This window comes from Gorilla gorilla, chromosome 5 (genome assembly GCF_029281585.2).
Source record: "Gorilla gorilla gorilla isolate KB3781 chromosome 5, NHGRI_mGorGor1-v2.1_pri, whole genome shotgun sequence".
Lineage (NCBI taxonomy): Eukaryota > Metazoa > Chordata > Mammalia > Primates > Hominidae > Gorilla > Gorilla gorilla.
Window position 1 is genome coordinate 85,853,850 of NC_073229.2, and position 19,127 is coordinate 85,872,976.

At 34.5% G+C, this 19,127-nt stretch overlaps 1 protein-coding gene across 1 annotated transcript in view; it reads right to left on the reverse strand.

The window, feature by feature from the left end:
* LOC101154316 (eyes shut homolog) overlaps window positions 1–19,127 on the reverse strand; it is a 436,121-nt gene that overhangs the window by 104,761 nt on the left and 312,233 nt on the right. Inside the window, exons 10-11 of the mRNA XM_055391317.1 lie at window positions 7,855–8,047; window positions 4,962–6,728 (exon numbers count right to left, since the gene is read on the reverse strand). Coding sequence (XP_055247292.1) covers window positions 4,962–6,728; window positions 7,855–8,047 — 1,960 coding nt within the window. The remainder of the gene's footprint in view (window positions 1–4,961; window positions 6,729–7,854; window positions 8,048–19,127) is intronic.

Genomic DNA, 19,127 nt, shown 5'->3' on the forward strand with positions numbered 1-19,127 from the left:
CAGTGAGTACCTATGGACATAAACATAGGACTGGCAGACACTTTGGACTAGTAGAAGTTGGGGAGGGAGCAGGTAGGGGTTGAAATACCTACCTATTGGATACTATGCTGACGACTTGGATGATGGGATCTGTACCTTAAACCTCAGCATCACACAATACACCATGTAACGAACCTGCACACATACCCACTGTATCTAAAATAAATGTTGAAACTTTTATTCAGATCATTTAATGTTTTGTTTTGCAATTCTATGTGGTTATTCCTAATACAATTTATTTTGGCCTGAAACGTAGAGAACGAGTTTTCAAAATAAAACAATGCATCAACAGAATTCAGTAAATAATCCTTCTCTATGGACTCACAATCACCCCTTGGATGTAGTTTTATATATAGCATGTATATCTAGACTTTCTATTCTATTTCCTTTTATCAGCATTGTCTGGAGCAATATAATATTTTAACTACAGTTTTTATGTGTTACAAAAACATACACATTCTCTTATTGCCCTTTCTATTCAACACTTTCTTGGTTATACTTTTGCACTTTCAAATAATATAAGTTCTAAGTATTATCTTATTTGGCCTTGTTTGGAATTTCTTTATACTTTTCAAATATTGTATGTAACATTAACAGCCTACATTTCTGAGTGCTCAAATTAAGATATCACATGTCCATTTATATACTTTTATGGTTAGTAAATTTTACCTTTTAAACTGTTCTGTATGGTTTTAATAAGCAGTAGTTTGAATTTTTTGTTGCTTAATGCTATGATTTGGATATTTGTGTCTACTCTAAAATTCATGTTGAAGCTCAATCACCAGTGCTGCAGTATTAAAAAGTAGGGTCGTTAGGTGTTTAGACCATGAAGTATTCTCTCTTCTGGATGTAATTAGTGTCTGATAACAGTGCTTGATGGGGTGAGTTCAGCCCTTTTGGCATTTCTTCCACATGAGGACAACCTAGAATGCACCATACATGAGGAAACATTCTTCACCAGACACTCATTGAACTTGCTAGCACCTTGATCTAGAACTTACCAGTCTCCAAAACTGAGAAATAAATATGCATTCTGTGGTATTTTGTAATAGTAGCACAAATAGACTAAGACACTTAATGCATTTTTTCCATATTTTCTAAATTAAGTGTAAGAAATACGTGTACATGTATACATAAGGCATTTTGAACTGTTAATGAGTTTAATGGAACTATCTCTTCTGTTTCAGCATTAAGACAATGAATATTGTTGTGAGCTATTTCTATATTGGTATGATTAGGAAATATTAATAGATGCCAAAAAGATTTGAAGATGTAAATCTTTTCAGAAAGAAAAAACAAGAGATAAAATGAACACATTTAATAAACTATCAATTGAGTGTTAAAGTCTTTTTGTTTAATGATGCAGTAAATTACATTATTAAATATCTTACCTTGACTTATCCTTTTTATTCTTGGAGGAAATGCCCCTTTGTCATTTACTAGAATTTTATCTGCAGTGTACATTTTTAAATTCAGAATTTTACAACTAAAAATGGAATAAACATAACTCAAACACTCTATTTTTCCTATCCATTGCTATTTGAGAATATTTGATTCATGAAGCTCTGATTGCTCTTTCTTATATCCTTCCCAAATAACTAGTAGAAAAAATAGAGTTATATTGCTGTAGGAAAAGAATGACAAATTGCTAGAACATGTTCCCTTTTTCTCTTACATTTTATTTCCTTTGTATGTTAAATTAAATTACACAAAGTCATCCAGTTTCAAAGACGTCAGAGAAAAGGACTTTGATTCAATTTAATAGAGCTGTCACCGTACTACAGCGCCAGCAATCGTGCACTTCAAAAAGTACACAAACTCAAAGAATCATGTTGATAGAGGTGGCTCCACGATGCCTCACTTTGTTAATCGCAAGAGGTTGCTCAGAGTGTCATTTTTTTTTTCTAGTGGTCCAATACAAAGTGGGAAATCCACCAGCAGCAAGGGACTCTAAAATTATAGGCTTGCTACCTTAGCTACTTTTCTATTATGGAAATACCACATATGGTGGAAATGATAGCACTCAGTGGTCTACTTTGGAAGCAGACATCTCCCTTCATCAGTTACACATTTGTTCTATATTTTGGCAGTGTCACGGGAACCATTATGTGTAAGAAACAGGTATATATAACGGTTCAATCTTTCAAGATTTTTGCATTGTAGAACATTAGACTATGGCCTACTATATCATTTCTCTACATGAAGAGATTAGACCAGAGTTTTTATAAAGATCATTTCCAGTAATATGTTTTAGTGACTTTATACAACCACTATTAAGCAGCTATTTTAATGCCACTTAGTGTTAGATGTTAGGTGTACAAGAGTGAACAACACAGAAATCATATTTATGTAATGCTTAGTTGTTTAACCTGGTGCTGGCTATCATTTTAGGTATCTGCACGTTCCTGGAACCCAATCTTTCATGGATACCAAACAATGACTACTATGGCAACATCTGCATCTAAATTGTGTAAAACAATTTTAAAAGACGAAAATACTATAGTAACCAAGACAGTTTGGAATTGGGTAAAAGAAAGACATATGGATTAATTGAAAAAACTAAGACTCCAGAAGTTGACCCGCATGTATACCATTGATTGATTTTTGACAAGGTGTAAAAGTAATTTCATGGATAAGGAATAAGCTTTTAAACACAAGGCTCTGGAACAATTGTATCACCAAGTTTTTCTATTTTCCTTTCCTTCATTGCCAGATAATTTTAAGATGGAGTCTGGAAAGAAGATTAATTAGACTAGATGGTATTTGTCAGTTGAGAAGTTAGAAATAAGTTAATTTGCTCAACAAATAAGATGGTTATCATATTCATGCTAAGAAAGATCAGAAAAAAATTCAAATAATCACTGTGATGAAAATTTTAGGAAGCCAATTCAAAATTAACTAGGATTGCCTAGAAGAATTAAGAGTCTAGGTGAGGAATTCCATAAGAATTTTAGTGGAACAAGCCATTATTATGAATTTTGACAAAATACAAGCTGGAAATTGACAAATGTAGGACTCTAATACATCAACATTTGCTCTTCCCAATCTTCTTTCCACCCTTCTTTATTCTACCCTCTAAACACTGGAGATCAATTCAAAGGACTGGCTTTAGCCTCCAGCTACTGAACAGCTTTGGTTAATAAGAAGCACCTGCAGAAGACTAGAAGACAACAGGAAAGGGGTTGTCTAGTATTTTCTAGTCTCCTCCCTGTATGTTCTTATTGGATTACCTGTGTCCTACTTTCAAAGGCCACACCTCCTGTAACCTAGAAGCTTTCCATTTTAGGTTCTGGTCCTTCTCTTACCTCTGTCTCTTTAGGCCCAATGCTGGTTTTGCTGTTATTGGTCTCTTGAGAACTGCAAGATTCTTAGTTTTCCTTAAACTCTACCCACATTTTAATAAGTAATTACCGTATTAAACTCTCCCCAAATACCCAATTAGACTGTTTATTCGCTGATGTGACTCTGATCAACACAGTGGATGAACATATTGGAAAATGTCAACAAATGCCTTGCAAATGATTTATTATAATGACTAAATGACTAGAAAGGCAAGAAAAACTGGAAGGAGATTAGGAGATGTAGGTGAGGTCAAAATAAAGAATAGTTGCAATGGGAATGAAGAATGGGAAAAGGGAAAAGTAGCAAGATTATGTTTAAAAAGACCAAATTTAAGGTTTTATTTACTAATAATGAAGAATTTGTGCCCTGATTATTTCCAAGAGGTGGCTATGGAATGAATTGTTTGAGAGACATTTTAACTCTGCTACATTTACCAAGAACCTTATATGTGAGAAATGATGTATTAGGCATTGTATGTGAGTTATAACAGCTAAACCACAAGCTATCAGCCTGTAAAAGTACAAGGAGAATACCACATTTAAATTTGCAATTAATTTTATCATGGTTTTAAGAAATTTTGTAGACAAAATTATATCATATTGAACATACCAAATAGAATGACTTGTTCTTTCATGTTACTGAATTTTCAGCCATAAATTACACACCTAAAACCTTTTAAACGTTGGGGTAATATATGAAGCAAAAACACACAACCATACATACACAGACACAAACCACTATAACTTTATTGTCAAAGGAAAATTAATTTCACTGCCACAAAGTAACACTTGAAAATTCCACAAGATAGAACTTCTTAAAATAATGAAAAATCTTCTCTTTCTGGTAAACACAATTCCTTAACCTTTTTCCTTTTTTACATCCTTACCAATTTGATAGCAATTACAAGGGGAGATTAGTGATTTAAAATACTCTTTAAAGTAAGAACCGTTATCTGAGAAAACTGGCTTGTCATTAATATATCAAGGCTCTGAATTCAAATTCACAGATATTATCTCCTTCAATTTTTGCATAGTGCTTTTGTTAAATAAAATACATGAAATTAACTTATATCCTGAATTATATAAAATGAAACAAAAAACTTTAAATTTAAAAATGATATACCATGCCATAGAGGATAGGAAATCTCAAGAAAGTTCCAGTGATTTCCTCTTTCCCATATTAAAAAAAATGCTACCACTGAAGATACTGTTAGAAAGAGTATGTTATATTGTGTTCAACCTGACAAAGAAGCTATTTCAAGAAATGAGAATAATGAAAGTTATTTCTAAACTTTGAGAGATCTGTCATAATGAATTGAACTAGTTCAGTTTCTGATTGCTTGCCAGCAGTATAGCTGTCTCCAACCTACTACTGTATTGATCTGGTAGCCTTTGTGGCAGTGCATAAAGAATAACCATCTGTGTCAGGTACAACAGCAGGTGCCTTCTCCATTGAACTGGCTGCTGCCCTGATTACAATGAGGCTGTTTAGAGCACCCGGTGACCACGACAGGCTCTTTCTTCTCTGTAGAAAAGAAACTCATTTCTAAAAGTTTACTGAACAGAAACTGAGAAACTCACCAGAAATCATCAGCCGTTGAGGTGCCAGAATGGATTCCAGTGAAGAAAAAGTAAGAGATCTAGTGAAGGGAAGATGCCGGCTTGCAGTGGGAAATTCCTGATATTGCACACTAGGCTGAAGTTCCCATTTGGACCATTCTGAAGAAGTCTTGACCTCTTTTTTAAGAGAGGTCATATAATCCGTAAAATATGGCCAATCTGGCCTAATTACAGACATGGAGGAAGACGTCTGTATTGAAAGTGCTGGAGTTGCTGAAACTGTATAAAATGCAACATTGGTGGTGACTTCTGAAAAATCAGGCACTGAGCCTGTCAATGGTGGCAGATTATTTTTGACGTCATTTGCATGTGTAATTTCTGAATATGTCTTTAAAGTAACATCCGGATAAATTTGTAAGTTTAACTCAAAATCCAGAGAACTATCACTTGGGTGAAGTTTGAACAGTGTATGAGATCCTTTACTTTTTTCCATGTCCAATAAGCTCTCTTGATTTAGTACCTCAGTGGGGCCCATAGTTATGCCATATTGTCTTATTTTCAATAGTTTTAAAATGTTTTCTGATACCAACAGTTCATCAGTAGTCATTTTTGAAGTCAAATCAGAATTCATCAAGTCTGAAGAGATAGTTTGTGAAGGGACAATGGATAAATAAGTCTTATCCAAACATAAATTAACATCCAAATTACTTGATAGGGTAATGGATTCTTCCAAGGATGAGGATAAAATTGTTCTTTTTGCACTCTTTTTAGAAGGAAATAAAGATGGCACGTCTGTGAATGCCACTGATGGTGTTATTTCAGTAGCAGAAGAAAGTGAATGCCCAGAAGTGATAGTTTGAGCTCCCATTAGTGCATACCAGCTGGCTAATATCGCTGAGTTCATCCAGAATGTCTCATAAAAGTGGAACTGTTTGCTATGCAAAATTTGATCTGAGAATTCACGAGAGGATTTTATTTCAGTCATAGAACATGTTGCACATGTTTGGCTTAATTCTCTTAAAGAATCAGCAGCCTGTGATTTGATGTTTGTGAGTCTCTGGTTGCTTGAAGCTTCAGTAATAGCCTGATATTCACTGGGATTGAAGGCTTTTGTACCGAACCGGTGCAGAGCTGATGAGTTTAAGATGGTTACCTGTTTAGATATAATTATCTTAGCAGGAAAAATGGGAGACATCGAGGGGCTGAGCAATCTCCAGTGCTCTCTTCTTGAAATTAAAGAATCAGCTGAATATTCTTCAATATCCTCTTGAGCCCCCCTAGAGACAACTGGAGTTGCACTTATGGAGGCAGCTGTAAGCAGGAATCCACGGGAGAGTAATGACTGCCTGTTTAGCTCAATATCAGCCCCTGGAATGCTTCTAATTACTGAAGTCGTTGGGGTAGCAGATGAAGCAACAGTCTGATAGTTCTCAAATAATAAAGATTGTGTAGGAAAAATAAAATCTGACATTAAGGAAGACATGATAAATGGGGTCCTTGCTCTCCTATCAGGAAAAAAGAAACCTAGTGTGGCTGCTGAAGTTCGAATAGGCATATGTGATACCGATGTTTTGTCCTGGACAATTTGTGCTGGGTCATGAATACCAAAATTCAGGAATCGAGAAGAGGAAACATCTGCGGAAGAAAGAAGACTGTGTTTTGCTGAAAGCTCTCTAGTGACAATCAGTTCTTCGAGTAAGTAGTTTTCCAAGGGTGTGCTAATTCTTAATGTTGCCAAACCAGTGGTTGGGAGAATGTCATGCTTGACAATGCCTGTCTGTTTTGGACCTACAAAAAGGAAAAAAGCCAAAAGGAATAGAAAAATGAATCAGAAACGAACCACTTTGGCACTGGGATAAATCTCAGGCAAATGCACTGCCACCTTACATCCATTATATGTAGACAAATATGGTTCTGTAAATCATATTTCTAATAAAAGTACATGAGGAGTTTAATGATTTCACAAACTGCATAAATGCAAAGATTCCTATTATTTACACTCCATGGGAGGGCTAAAGTCAGAACAAATGGCATTACATAGAATTGACATATTCCCAAGTAAATGACTCCTTTGAATAAGAACACATGAAAAATTACAACTCTTTGTCATTGACACAACCAATGAATGTTTGACCCATCGGGTTAGAAATGTTAGAAATACTGTTTTACTTCCTCAATAGGCAAAATGTTCTGTTTATATTAGATAACACTATATTTCAATTTAATTTTTTAAAAGAATAGAAATTACATAGATGAAAAATAGACAAGGTACATTTCTACTTAGAATACCCAATAGCCTTCAAAATTATTTTTTCTTCAAGAATTCCTTGCTAAGGGCTACAATTCTTACTCTGATTATCCGAAGTGGCATTGGCTACATGAAGAGTAAATTTGGAATTTAATATACAATGTACTGTTTATAATATGACATCACTTGATTTAGAAAGTTAAAGAATTGGACATGTAAAAAACAGCCTGAAGTTGTTAAAATAATTCACAATGGGAAAATAAGCACATATCTTTTATCTGAGTGTTAGTCAAATAATTTGATAGGAATATAAATTTACCTTAATGACTCAAGAGAATATGAAGTAAAGACACATTGATGCAAGTAGCACAAGGCCCTTTTAAAACAAAATGTTCTGGGATTGAGGTCCAGTTGTCTATTCAAATTTACACAGTGGAATAAAAACTGTTAATTTACATTTTTTTTACTGATCCAGAAATAGTATTAGCAAACAACATTGCTTAAAACAAAACTTAAAACAGGAGTCATAACCAATAATGCTTAATTTTACACCCCTAAAAATCATGTATCTCAGAAAAAAAAGATTTTAATAATGCAGAAAATATGCTTTTACCACACAACTTTTTCAAGCTCAAACTTCTTAATATCTTACCCACTTCTGCTTACCTTGATCAACTGGGTAAGTGTCCATTATGGCTGGTATTCTAGTAGCCTTTATAGATGGAAAGCTGCTGACCAAAGTCCCAGAAGGGGGAACTGTATATGTCTGTGTGGAAATGGGATCTGTTCTTTGAAAGATGGGAGTTAAACAGGTAATTCTCCTTATTTCATCACCACAAAGAAGCCCAATGGAGCAGGTCTGCAAATGACAATTACAGTAATTAAATTAAGCTCAGTTTCTTTGTTCCTAAGAGAAATTGTAAAGTTTGTTTTGAGATCCATTTGCATTTTCATAGACATATTGGATAGCTCAAATAAAATATTTTACTTGAAAATTAAATCTCCATAGTAAATTTTACCCATATTTCAAAATGGACTCAATCCTTTCAATTTGAGATATGCACAGTTGCATGCCCAAATTTATTCTTAATTCCTTTAATTTTAAGTCAAAATACTATTCTTACTTTTGAGAATATAGTTTTCCAATGAAGAATTTGTACTGTATGGTAATTAATGTGGATATAAAAAAGAAGTCACATTACAAATTATAAAACTTTTCTGCTCTAAAAGTCAAATTTAGTTGGAAGCTAATGTAAAATGCAGTATCTGCAACAGAAAATTTGAAAACATATTCTTGTGATTTGCAAATTATTTTAGTTTGTATTGGCTTGCAGTAGGAATGATCTTTATATGTTTTAGTTTGACATGAAAAGGCTATTTCTACCATATCCTGTAAAATAGCTTTCACATGAAGAAACTGTGAATGAAAATTGCGATAATGTATAAATAAGTATAAATGGACCAGAGAGATACATTTATAAATGTAGAGTTAAAACCAAGTTATACTATATGAATCATTTTTATTTGTAAGAAAATAATATTTCAAAGTGATTTTAAAATACTAATACATGTCTATTTCCTAACAATAAAGACATACCTAATAGGCATCCCTGCTTTAGTGTTCTAATATTTGTTAAAGATTACATCTAATTTGCAGAACACTTAAGTCTTCTTTCAGATGTGGGTGGTGGTTGTTTCAAAGTTCCATATTCTGTAGTCACTTTCAACTCACACCAAAAAGTTATATAAATGTCAGACGATTCCTGATGTTAGATAACTGCTTTTCGCAACAAAGAAAAGCCCAGGACCAGGTGGCTTTACTGCTGAAATTGATCATACTTTTAGGAAAGAACTAACACCAAGTCTTTGCTATTGTGAATAGTGCCACAATAAACATATGTGTGCATGTGTCTTTATAGCAGCATGATTTATAATCCTTTGGGTATATACCCAGTAATGGGATGGCTGGGTCAAATGGTATTTCTAGTTCGCAACCCAAATGTCCAACAATGATAGACTGGATTAACAAAATGTGGCACATAGACACCATGGAATACAATGCAGCCATAAAAAGGATGAGTTCATGTCCTTTGTAGGGACATCGATGAAGCTGGAAACCATCATTCTCAGCAAACTATCGCAAGGACAAAAAACCAAACACTGCATGTTCTCACTCATAGGTGGGAATTGAACGATGAGAACACATGGACACAGGAAGGGGAACATCGCACACCGCGGACTGTTGTGGGGTGGGGGGAAGGGGAGGGATAGCATTAGGAGATATACCTAATGCTAAATGACGAGTTAATGGGTGCAGCACACCAACATGGCACATGTATACATATGTAACAAACCTGCACGTTGTGCACTTGTACCCTAAAACTTAAAGTATAATAATAATAAAATTTTAAAAAATATATAAAAAAATGAAAAGAACTAACACCAATTCTTCTCAAGCTATTACAAAACATTGAAGAGGAGGAAATTCTTCCTTACTCATTCTATGAGGCCAGCATTACCCTGACACCAAAACTAGACAAGAACATAAAAAAATCCACAGGCAGCTATCATTGATGAACCTAGATGCAAAAGTTCTCCCCAAAAGACTAGCAAACTGAATACAACAACATATCAAAAAATAATACACTATGATCAAGTGGGATTTATCCCAGGCATGCAAGGATGTTTCAACATATGTAAATCAATAAATGTGCTATATCAATCAACAATATCAAGTACAAAATCTATATAAATATCTCACTAGATGCAGAAATTAATTTGATAAAATTGAACATCACTTCATGATAAAAAGTCTCAACAAATTTGGCATTAAAAAATACTTTAACATAATGAAGGTCATAAATGACAAACCCACACCTGAAATCATATGAAATGGGCAAAAGCTGAAACCCTTTCCTCTAAGAACTGTGATAAGACAGGATGCCCACTTTCACCATTGTTATTCACCATTGTCCTGGAAGTGCCAACAAGAGCAATTAGGAACGAGAGAGAAATAAAGAGCATTAAAATTAGAAAAAAGGAAGTCAAATTGACCCTCTTTGCAGAAGACATAATCTTATATATAGAAAAACCTAAAGACTCCACCACAAAATCTCTTAGAGCTGATGAACAAATTCAGTGAAATTGTAGAATAAAAAAATCAACACACAAAATTTAGCATTGTTTCCATACACCAATAATGAACTATTTGAAAAAGAAATTAAAAATGCAATCCCAGTCACAATAGCCACACAAAAGAAATACATAGAAATAAATTTAACCAAGGAGGTGAAAAATCTGCAAGGAAAACTACAAAACACTGATACAAGACATTGAAGAGGACACAAATGAAGGGAAAGACATCTCATGGTTATGGAGCAGAAGAATTAATATTATTTAAATGACTGTATTAAACCATTCTGCATTGCTATAAAGAAATACCTGAGACTGGGTATTTCATAAAGAAAGTAGGTTTAATTGGTTCTCAGTTCTGCAGGCTTTAGAGGAAGCATGGTGCTGGCATCTGCTTGGCTTCTAAGAATGCCTCAGATAGTTTACAGTCATAACAGAAGATGAAGAGGGAGGAGGCACATCACATGACAAAAGCAGGAGCAACAAAGAGAGAGAGAGAGCCAGGGAGGGGATGGGTAGGGGACACACACTTTAAAATAACCAGATCTCACAGGAACCCACCAACTACTGTGACACCAGCAGAAAGTGATGAGGGATCCACCTCCATGACCCAAATTCCTCCCCCCAGGCCACACCTCCAGCACTGGGGATTGCAATTTAACATGAGATTTGGGCAGGGTCAAATATTCAAACTTTATGAATGACCATGCTATTCAAAGCAATCTACAGATTCAAAGAAATCTCTATCAAAAGACCAATGATATTTTTCAGAGAGATAGGAAAAACAATTCTAAATTTATACGGAATCACAAAAGATTCTGAATAGCCAAAGCAATCCTAAGTAAAAAGAACAAAGCTGGAAGCATCATACTCTCTGACTTTAAATTATACTATGAAGCTATAGTAACTTAAAGCAGCATGGCATCGGTATGAAAACAGACACATAGACCAATGGAACAGAATAGAGAAGAAAGAGATATATTCACATATTTACAGCTAGCTTATTTTTGACAGAGATACCAAACGTTAGAGAAAGAATGCTATCTTCAATAAATAGCGCAGGGAAAACTGGATATTCATATGAAGAAAAATAAAACTAGACTCGTATGTCTCACCATATACAAAAATCAACTCAAAATTGATTATAGACTTAAGCATGAGACCCCAAGGTATAAAACTACTAGAAGAAAACACAGTAAATGCCTCAGGACATTGGTATAGGCAAAGATTTTTATGAGTATGATCTCAAAAGCACAAGAAACAAAAACAAAAATAGACAAATGGAATTGAATTACACTAAGGAGCTTCTGCATAGAAAAGGAAACAATTGACAGAGTGAACAGATAACCTGCAGAATGAGAATAAATGTTTTCACACAATGCATCCAACAGGGAACTAATATTTAAAATTTTACAAGGACCTCAAACAACTCAACAACAATAAAAAATATAACCCCATCAAAAAAAGTGGACAAGGGGCATGAATAGGCATTTTTTTCAAAAGAAGTCATACAAATGGCCAAGAAACATATGAAAAGCTGCTCAATGTCACTAATCATCAGAGAAAGGCCAATTAAAACTGCAATGAGATATTATCTTACATTAGTTAGAATGGCTATCATTAAAAAGACAAAAAATAACAGATATTGGCAAGGATGCAGAGAAAAGGGAACCCTTATATGCTTCTGGTAGGAATGTAAACTAGGACAACCTCTATGGAAAACAGTATGGAGATTTCTCAAAGAACTAAAAATAGAACTACCATTCAATTCAGCAGTCCCACTACTGGGTATACAGCCAAAGGAAAATAAATCATTATATCAAAAAGATACATGTATTTATATGTTTATCACAGCACCGTTCACAATAGCAAAGATGTGGAATCCACCTGTCAGTGAAGGCTGGATCAAGAAAATGGTGGTATATATACACAATGGAATACTAGTCAGCCATAAAAAGAATTAAATCAGGTGTTTTGTAGCAATGTGGATGGAACTGGAGGTCATTTTCCAACGTGAAACAACCCAGACACAGAAAGACAAATACCCACATGTTCTCAGTTACAAGTGGGAGCTAAATAATGTGTACATATGGACATAGAGTGGAGAAAAATAAAAACTGGAGACTTAAAAGGGTGGGGGAGGACATGGGGGGGTAAATAATGAGAAATTACTTGCGGGTACAATGTCTGTTATTGGAGTGATGGATATACTAAAATCCCAGATTTCATCACTCTGCCATATAGTCATGTAACAAAATTGCACTTGTAATGCTTAATTTGATACAAATTTTTTAAAAGCTAAAAGAGAATTTTAATGTTCAGAACACAAAAAAGATATCTTCAATGTTATGCTAATTACCCTGATTTTATCACTACACAATGTATACATGCATTGAAATATTACTATATATTCCATAAATATGTACAATTAATATGCGTCAACTAAAAATAAAAGAACAAAAGAACTATAAAGTGTCTGTGTATAAAAACTTAAACATTAAATGGAAAAATATCCACAGCAAACAAAAACACAGGGTCAACAGGATCCCATGTAAATTAAGAAAAAAGAGAAGGGGCCAGGCGTGGTGGCTCACGCCTGTAATCCCAGCACTTTGGGAGGCCCAGGTGGGCGGATCACGAGGTAAGGAGATCGAGACCATCCTTGCTAACACGGTGAAACCCCGTGCCTACTAAAAATACAAAAAAATTAGCCGGCCTTGGTGGCGGGCGTCTGTAGTCCCAGCTATTGGGGAGGCGGAGCTTGCAATGAGCCGAGATTGCGCCACTGCACTCCAGGCTGGGCGACAGTGCGAGACTCTGTCTCAAAAACAAACAAACAAACAAAAACTTAATAGGTACCAAGATGATATAGTAATTTCTATGAAACATCATGACTTAAAAAATTATTTTCTTTCTGAATCTATATTTGAGGAAAAATACGCAAATAAGATCTTCTGAATTAGAGCTTTATAAGAATATGGTCATCTGCTTTCACGTGGACATTGTATAGCCCTCTATGTCTTCACTCAACAAATGTTTATTGATCAATATCTAAGTCCCAGTGACTGTTGTAATTGTTGGAAATGAGCTGGTCAACAAGACAGGCAAAGTTTCTCCATTATATACTTTGTATTTTCGGAAAGAAATTTGAATTAATTAATATCAATTAGTGATAAGTGATTTTAAGACAAAATATCCCAAAATACATAATAAGGAAAAACAGCAAGGGCTGTTTTGGAGGCAGTGGCCAGGGAAGTCTTCTCTGAACAGGGATATAAATTAATGTGAGTATTTTAGGAAACAGTATCAAAGGTGAAAAGAACAGCAGTGCAAAGGCCTGCGGGCAGGAAAATGCTTAATATGTTTACACAAAAGCAAGATGGACAGTTAAAGAGAATAAGGGAAGGCCATGTAGGTAGAAATGAGGTCACAGAGGCGATTAGAAACCATATATTGTGGCTTCTTTACTTGTTTGTTGTTGAATTTGGAATTGATTCTGAGAATTATAGGAAGCCATTGGAATATTTGAAATAAGAAAGTTCTAATCTTATTGATATCATAAAAAGCTTACCGTAGATAATATGCGCTCAATGGAGTTTGGATTGGGGGGGAAGAATGGAAGCTAAGGTATATTTGGGAAGCAGGCAATGATCCAGGAAAGGGAAATAATTAGACTGACCTGGAGTGGAAATGGTGAATATACTGAGTAAAGTTTGTATTCAGGGTATACGTGGAAGGCAGAGCCTATAATACATGCTGATGGACTCGATGTATGGGGTGAGAATAAAAAGTTTAGTGAATGATTTGTAAATTTGTATTCCTATCAATAAAATAGAAATAAAAATTAAAGAAGACAAGCAAATTTACTAAATTATAGAAGACCAGTTACAGATTGGAGGATAGATCACAATTTCTGTTTAAATACATTAAATTTGAGAAGCTTATTGGCCACCAGATATGTAACAAGTTGAAAATATGAGTCTCTCTTGAAGCAGAATTATTAGTAGTTTCAATAAAATAAAGTATGGTTTAAAGAAAAGCAGTGTTATCCCATAGTCCTGTCTAATTTTCTGGTAATAGAGCTAGAAAATGGCAGAGCAAAGATTTTTACCTAAGAAGTGAGGCTCCAGAACCCACACTTCAAGCCACTATACTATACTTTTGATGTATGAAACATCGTCAAGATTTGTTATCAATATTTCTAAGCTAAAGTTGATTATTTTAGGTAATAAAGCTAAAACAATCTTGTACTCTGACAGTCTACTTAACAAACATCACTGTCAATTAAATTTAATCATCACAAACCATGTTTTAAGATCTGGGCAAAACAGTTTCTATTATCTCAATGACTTTACAATCCAGTGGACTGTTAGTATATTTCACTCTATTGACAGTAACATTTGAAGATAAAATGTTGTGGCTTATCTTTATTTTCTACAAGAAATAAGGAGTACATAATACAGAAAAAATCCAGCATCCTTCAGGTGACTTGTTCCTCTTCCCTGTGTCTTTCCAGCCTACTTTGAGTGGTTTCATGCCATTGTTGACCTCTGTTTACCTCACTAACCTCTGGTTATTTTCAGCTCTCTTTTTTTTCAACTGTATGTCCAATTCTCTCTATTATTTAAGTGTTAGAAATGGTTTCTGTTTTCCTCATTAAGATATTAACAGATTCAGTGTTCTATAAAAGATACATAGGATATTTCTCTATGTGGTTATCTAACTTGATTGGGAGACAAAAGGCAAAGTAGGTGGCAACCAGAAAGTGAGAATAATATTCTGAAGATATCATTTACCCATAATAATAAAAAACTCTAGTAATAATCAAATATCAAATGTTAAGAATACTTTGCTCCAAAACATGTAATATTGAGATATCTTTGTGCTATGTTACTGGGCTAGATAAATATTTTAGTTTCTAGGTTTTTAAAAAGATTTTTCCATACAAAATCAGTATGTAGGGTTCATGATAATAATTATAGTTTTTAATGGCATTCCTTTTGTTATGCCAAATTGATTTATATGTCTTTTCCAGCATACTACCAGTGCCCCTAGGCAGGGGACTATGTTACATTTTCCACTGAATGGCCGGGGCTAATATGATGGCTGGCACATACTGATGTACTTGATGGTCAGTAAACATTTATTGGAAAAAAACTAAGAGAAACATATTGAAAACACACGTTTATCTAAGTACATACATATTTCTTTTTCCCTTTTGTAGATAACTGTATTGAAATGAATATTCATTAAATTATCTAAACCTTTCATTCTTTCCTCAAGCCATTCTAATCTAGCTTTCATGTCTTCTTGCCACTAGGACTGTTATAGTGAAATTCCAGAAATCCTATTGTGCTGTTAAACACAAAGCACAGTTTTTGATCTTCATCTTATTCAAATCATCTACATACTTAACTACCACCTTCTAAAAAACTTGGTTTCTCTCTAACCTTCTACCTCTTTCTCCTATTCATTATCAATCTCCTCTGCTGGCTCCTTCTCTTTGTAGCCTCTAGTTTGGAATTTATCATGGCTTAGTATTCAACTTTTTTCTTTCTCCATTCTCCCCAGAAGCAATGTCATATATTCAAAAAGGCTATAAAGATATCATATATTGATGAGTCCCAAAATCATATCTCTACTTCACACTTCTCTGAAATACATTTTTATATAACCAACTGCTTATTTAGAATCATTATTTAAATATCTCATGGGTACCTTAAACGTAACACGTACAGTATTGAACTGCTGATTCAGTCCCTCCATTCTAACATGTTCCTCCAACCACCTGTCCCATCACAGGAAATTTATTATCATTACTCTATTGCTGAAGTCCTCCCTGATTTTTCATTATCTTCTATCTCACACATCTACTCAATACAATGTCTTGCTAATTTTTCTTTCATAACACATTTCAAAACCAGCCTTTTCTCTGAATTTGCTTTGCCACAAATATCAAACCATCATTATCTTTTACATAATAATTGTTAGAGCCTAGCTGGTTTCTTCACTCCCACTTTTAACCTCCTTCTAGATCTTTCTTTATGGAAGAATAGGAATATTTTAAGAACCTGAATAAGATCACATCATTTCCCTTTTGAAAAAACTTGTTAGTATATATGTCAATTGCACTTGAATAAAATTCAAACCAATTACTATTTTTCTGACTCTCAACCTAACCTGACCCTGTTTACTTCTACAGGCACTTCTGTACTTTTGCCCCCACCATAGTTACTGTGCTCAACTCCCATTATCCACTCTTTACTGTCTATACAGGACAAGATCTTTTCCTCCTCATGACCCTTGTTTATGCTGATACATCTGACAGCACATCCATACCCTCACTCTTCCTTTGGATTATTTCTTTTTATCCCACGGGTTATAACTTAAAGGTCCCTTCCTTAGAGAAAACTTTTCTACTATCTACATTATTTTTCTATCCCAATAACTTTTTCTTTTCCTTCTGACTACTACTAGTTTGAATTATATTTTATTTTTATTTATATTTATTATATTTTTTATTTTTATTTGTATTTTTATTTATTATAATTATAATAGATTATAATTATATTTATTTTAATATAAATATTTTATATTTATATCTGACTTCTACTAATACTAGTTTGAATTGTATTTTATTTTTCTATTGCCTTGATTTATATGTCATTCCTGGTACATTGTAAATGTCACTAGGTAGAAGCCTATCTCCATTCCATCCTGCATTGTATTCAGCACACTATTTGTATGCTGCTAACCAGTTAGTGTTTGTTGAATGAATATAAAATTATATTTACAAAATTGCCTCTATGAATTAGGTTAAAGAGTTGAGCAAGCAAAATGTAAGTATTTTTACCTATAACTTGTTTAATTAAAATTTGAAACACAGGATGGCCCTTTAGATGCCTTTATATTACAAGAAAAACAACCAACCAAATATGAGAGTTCAATAGGCACCAGTCTTGAGCTACAAGAGTCATCAACCTTACTCTGAGAAATAAGGGCCACATCATGTGAACAGTCTGTCTTGAAACCAGAGATGACAGATGAAATGGAAGTACAATTAGCACTATTACACTCTTTCTCTGTGTCCTCCACACTTAAGAAACATTTTCCCCTTTTCCCAAGGTCTATCATTAAGAAATGCTTAATGCTGCTGAAAATGAGCTCAAAAGAATTGGTAAATTATTTGAAAATTTAGCAATTTGAAAACTAAGTAAGCTCAAAGCTATTTACCACTATCCCATTTAAACATGCATCAAGAAACATTTTCCCCCTTTTCCGAGATCTTTCATTAAGAAATGTTTAATGCTGCCAAACATAAGCTCAAAATAAGTGGTAAATTATTTGAAAAATTAGCAATTGGAAAACAAAGTAATCTCAAAGCCATTTACAACCACCCTACCTAAACATGTGTCAGGTAGCTCCTAGGCTTTAGGGACTAATAAAAACAGAGCCCTGGGTGAGTTTTTCTGGTTGCTTAGCAAGTCACTAGAGGAAAAATGCAAGCTGGTAGAAGAATAGGTCCTATTGCCTCTTGTGTTGGGTGGACTTCCTGATGAGCTATACAAGGCTAGGACATTAGAATATGTAATATCATGGATGCTAATCTTCCACAAGATAGTGCCTCCAGGTTCAAACACTGCCCTACCTGGTAGCTCTGGCCCTTTTTGGGATAACTATTTTAAACCAGGAAAGATTTATAGGAAAAAAAGTGCTTACAGGAGAGAATAATTAGTCCCATTTAGCTTTTCTTCTTCTTCTGTTTCCTCCTCTTCCCCCACTTCTACTCCATCCTCCTTCTCTTCTTTCTTATCCTACTGCTGCTCCTCTTCCTTTTTCTTCTTCATTTCAAGAGCATAATCCCACAGAGATTTTGTTTCTCTGAGACTGATACATAATGAGTTCAAGCAGAAAGAGTGAAATTAGAGATCAGGAGACCCCGAAGTGCCTGGAAAACCTCTGTTGCCTCCCAAGAGCACACAGAACTTCGCCCTTCTTGAAAAAATCCATTAGACAGGAAATCATTCAGAATTTTAGAGGAGTCTGGTGAAGTCTCTCTTAGATTTCCAAACCCGGCAGGCTGTTTATCAAAATCTTATACAGCCTCATACAAACCCTGTGATCTAAAAAAGATGTTATCTAAGACTCCAGAAAAGAAAGCCCTTTCATGTAGTTTTCTATACGTGATAGGGCTCACAGAAGTAGATGGTCATCACTCAAACTGGTTCTGTGGAGGTGAGTCAGTGGTCATATCTGAAGAAGTAAGTGTGATCTATGCATGTCCTCCGAACAGAGTCTATCTTAATGGATTATATAGATAGTACTACAGATCACATGAATTATCCCTCTGCTTAGGCTGTGTATACTACTAAAGTAAATGAATACGTGTGTGTGTGTGTGTGTGTGTGTGTGTGTGTGTGTGTGTTTTCTCTGCCTGAACCATCTACCAAAAAGGTGGCCAAGCTCTCAATAATATATATAATGCTGGTATTCTTTTCTTCCCTTATGACAACTTGACAACACACAACAGGAATTCTCATTCCCCTAATCTGCATTATTTCTCTCTTTTTTTATTTTTGGGTGGAACATGTTGCATCAAATTTATGTGCTTCGCTCTCTGTATCTCTGTCTCTTTCTCTCGGTTTAGAATAATTCATCTATAATGGCTCCTGAGAGTTATTGCCTGGGACACTGCAATGTAATATTGTTTTATTTATTTTCCTAGGTTATCCACAATATCCTGTCATGAAAGTTTAAAATGTCTTTTCCTAGGGGAGGATGATAATCATGTTTTCTGTCTGATAACA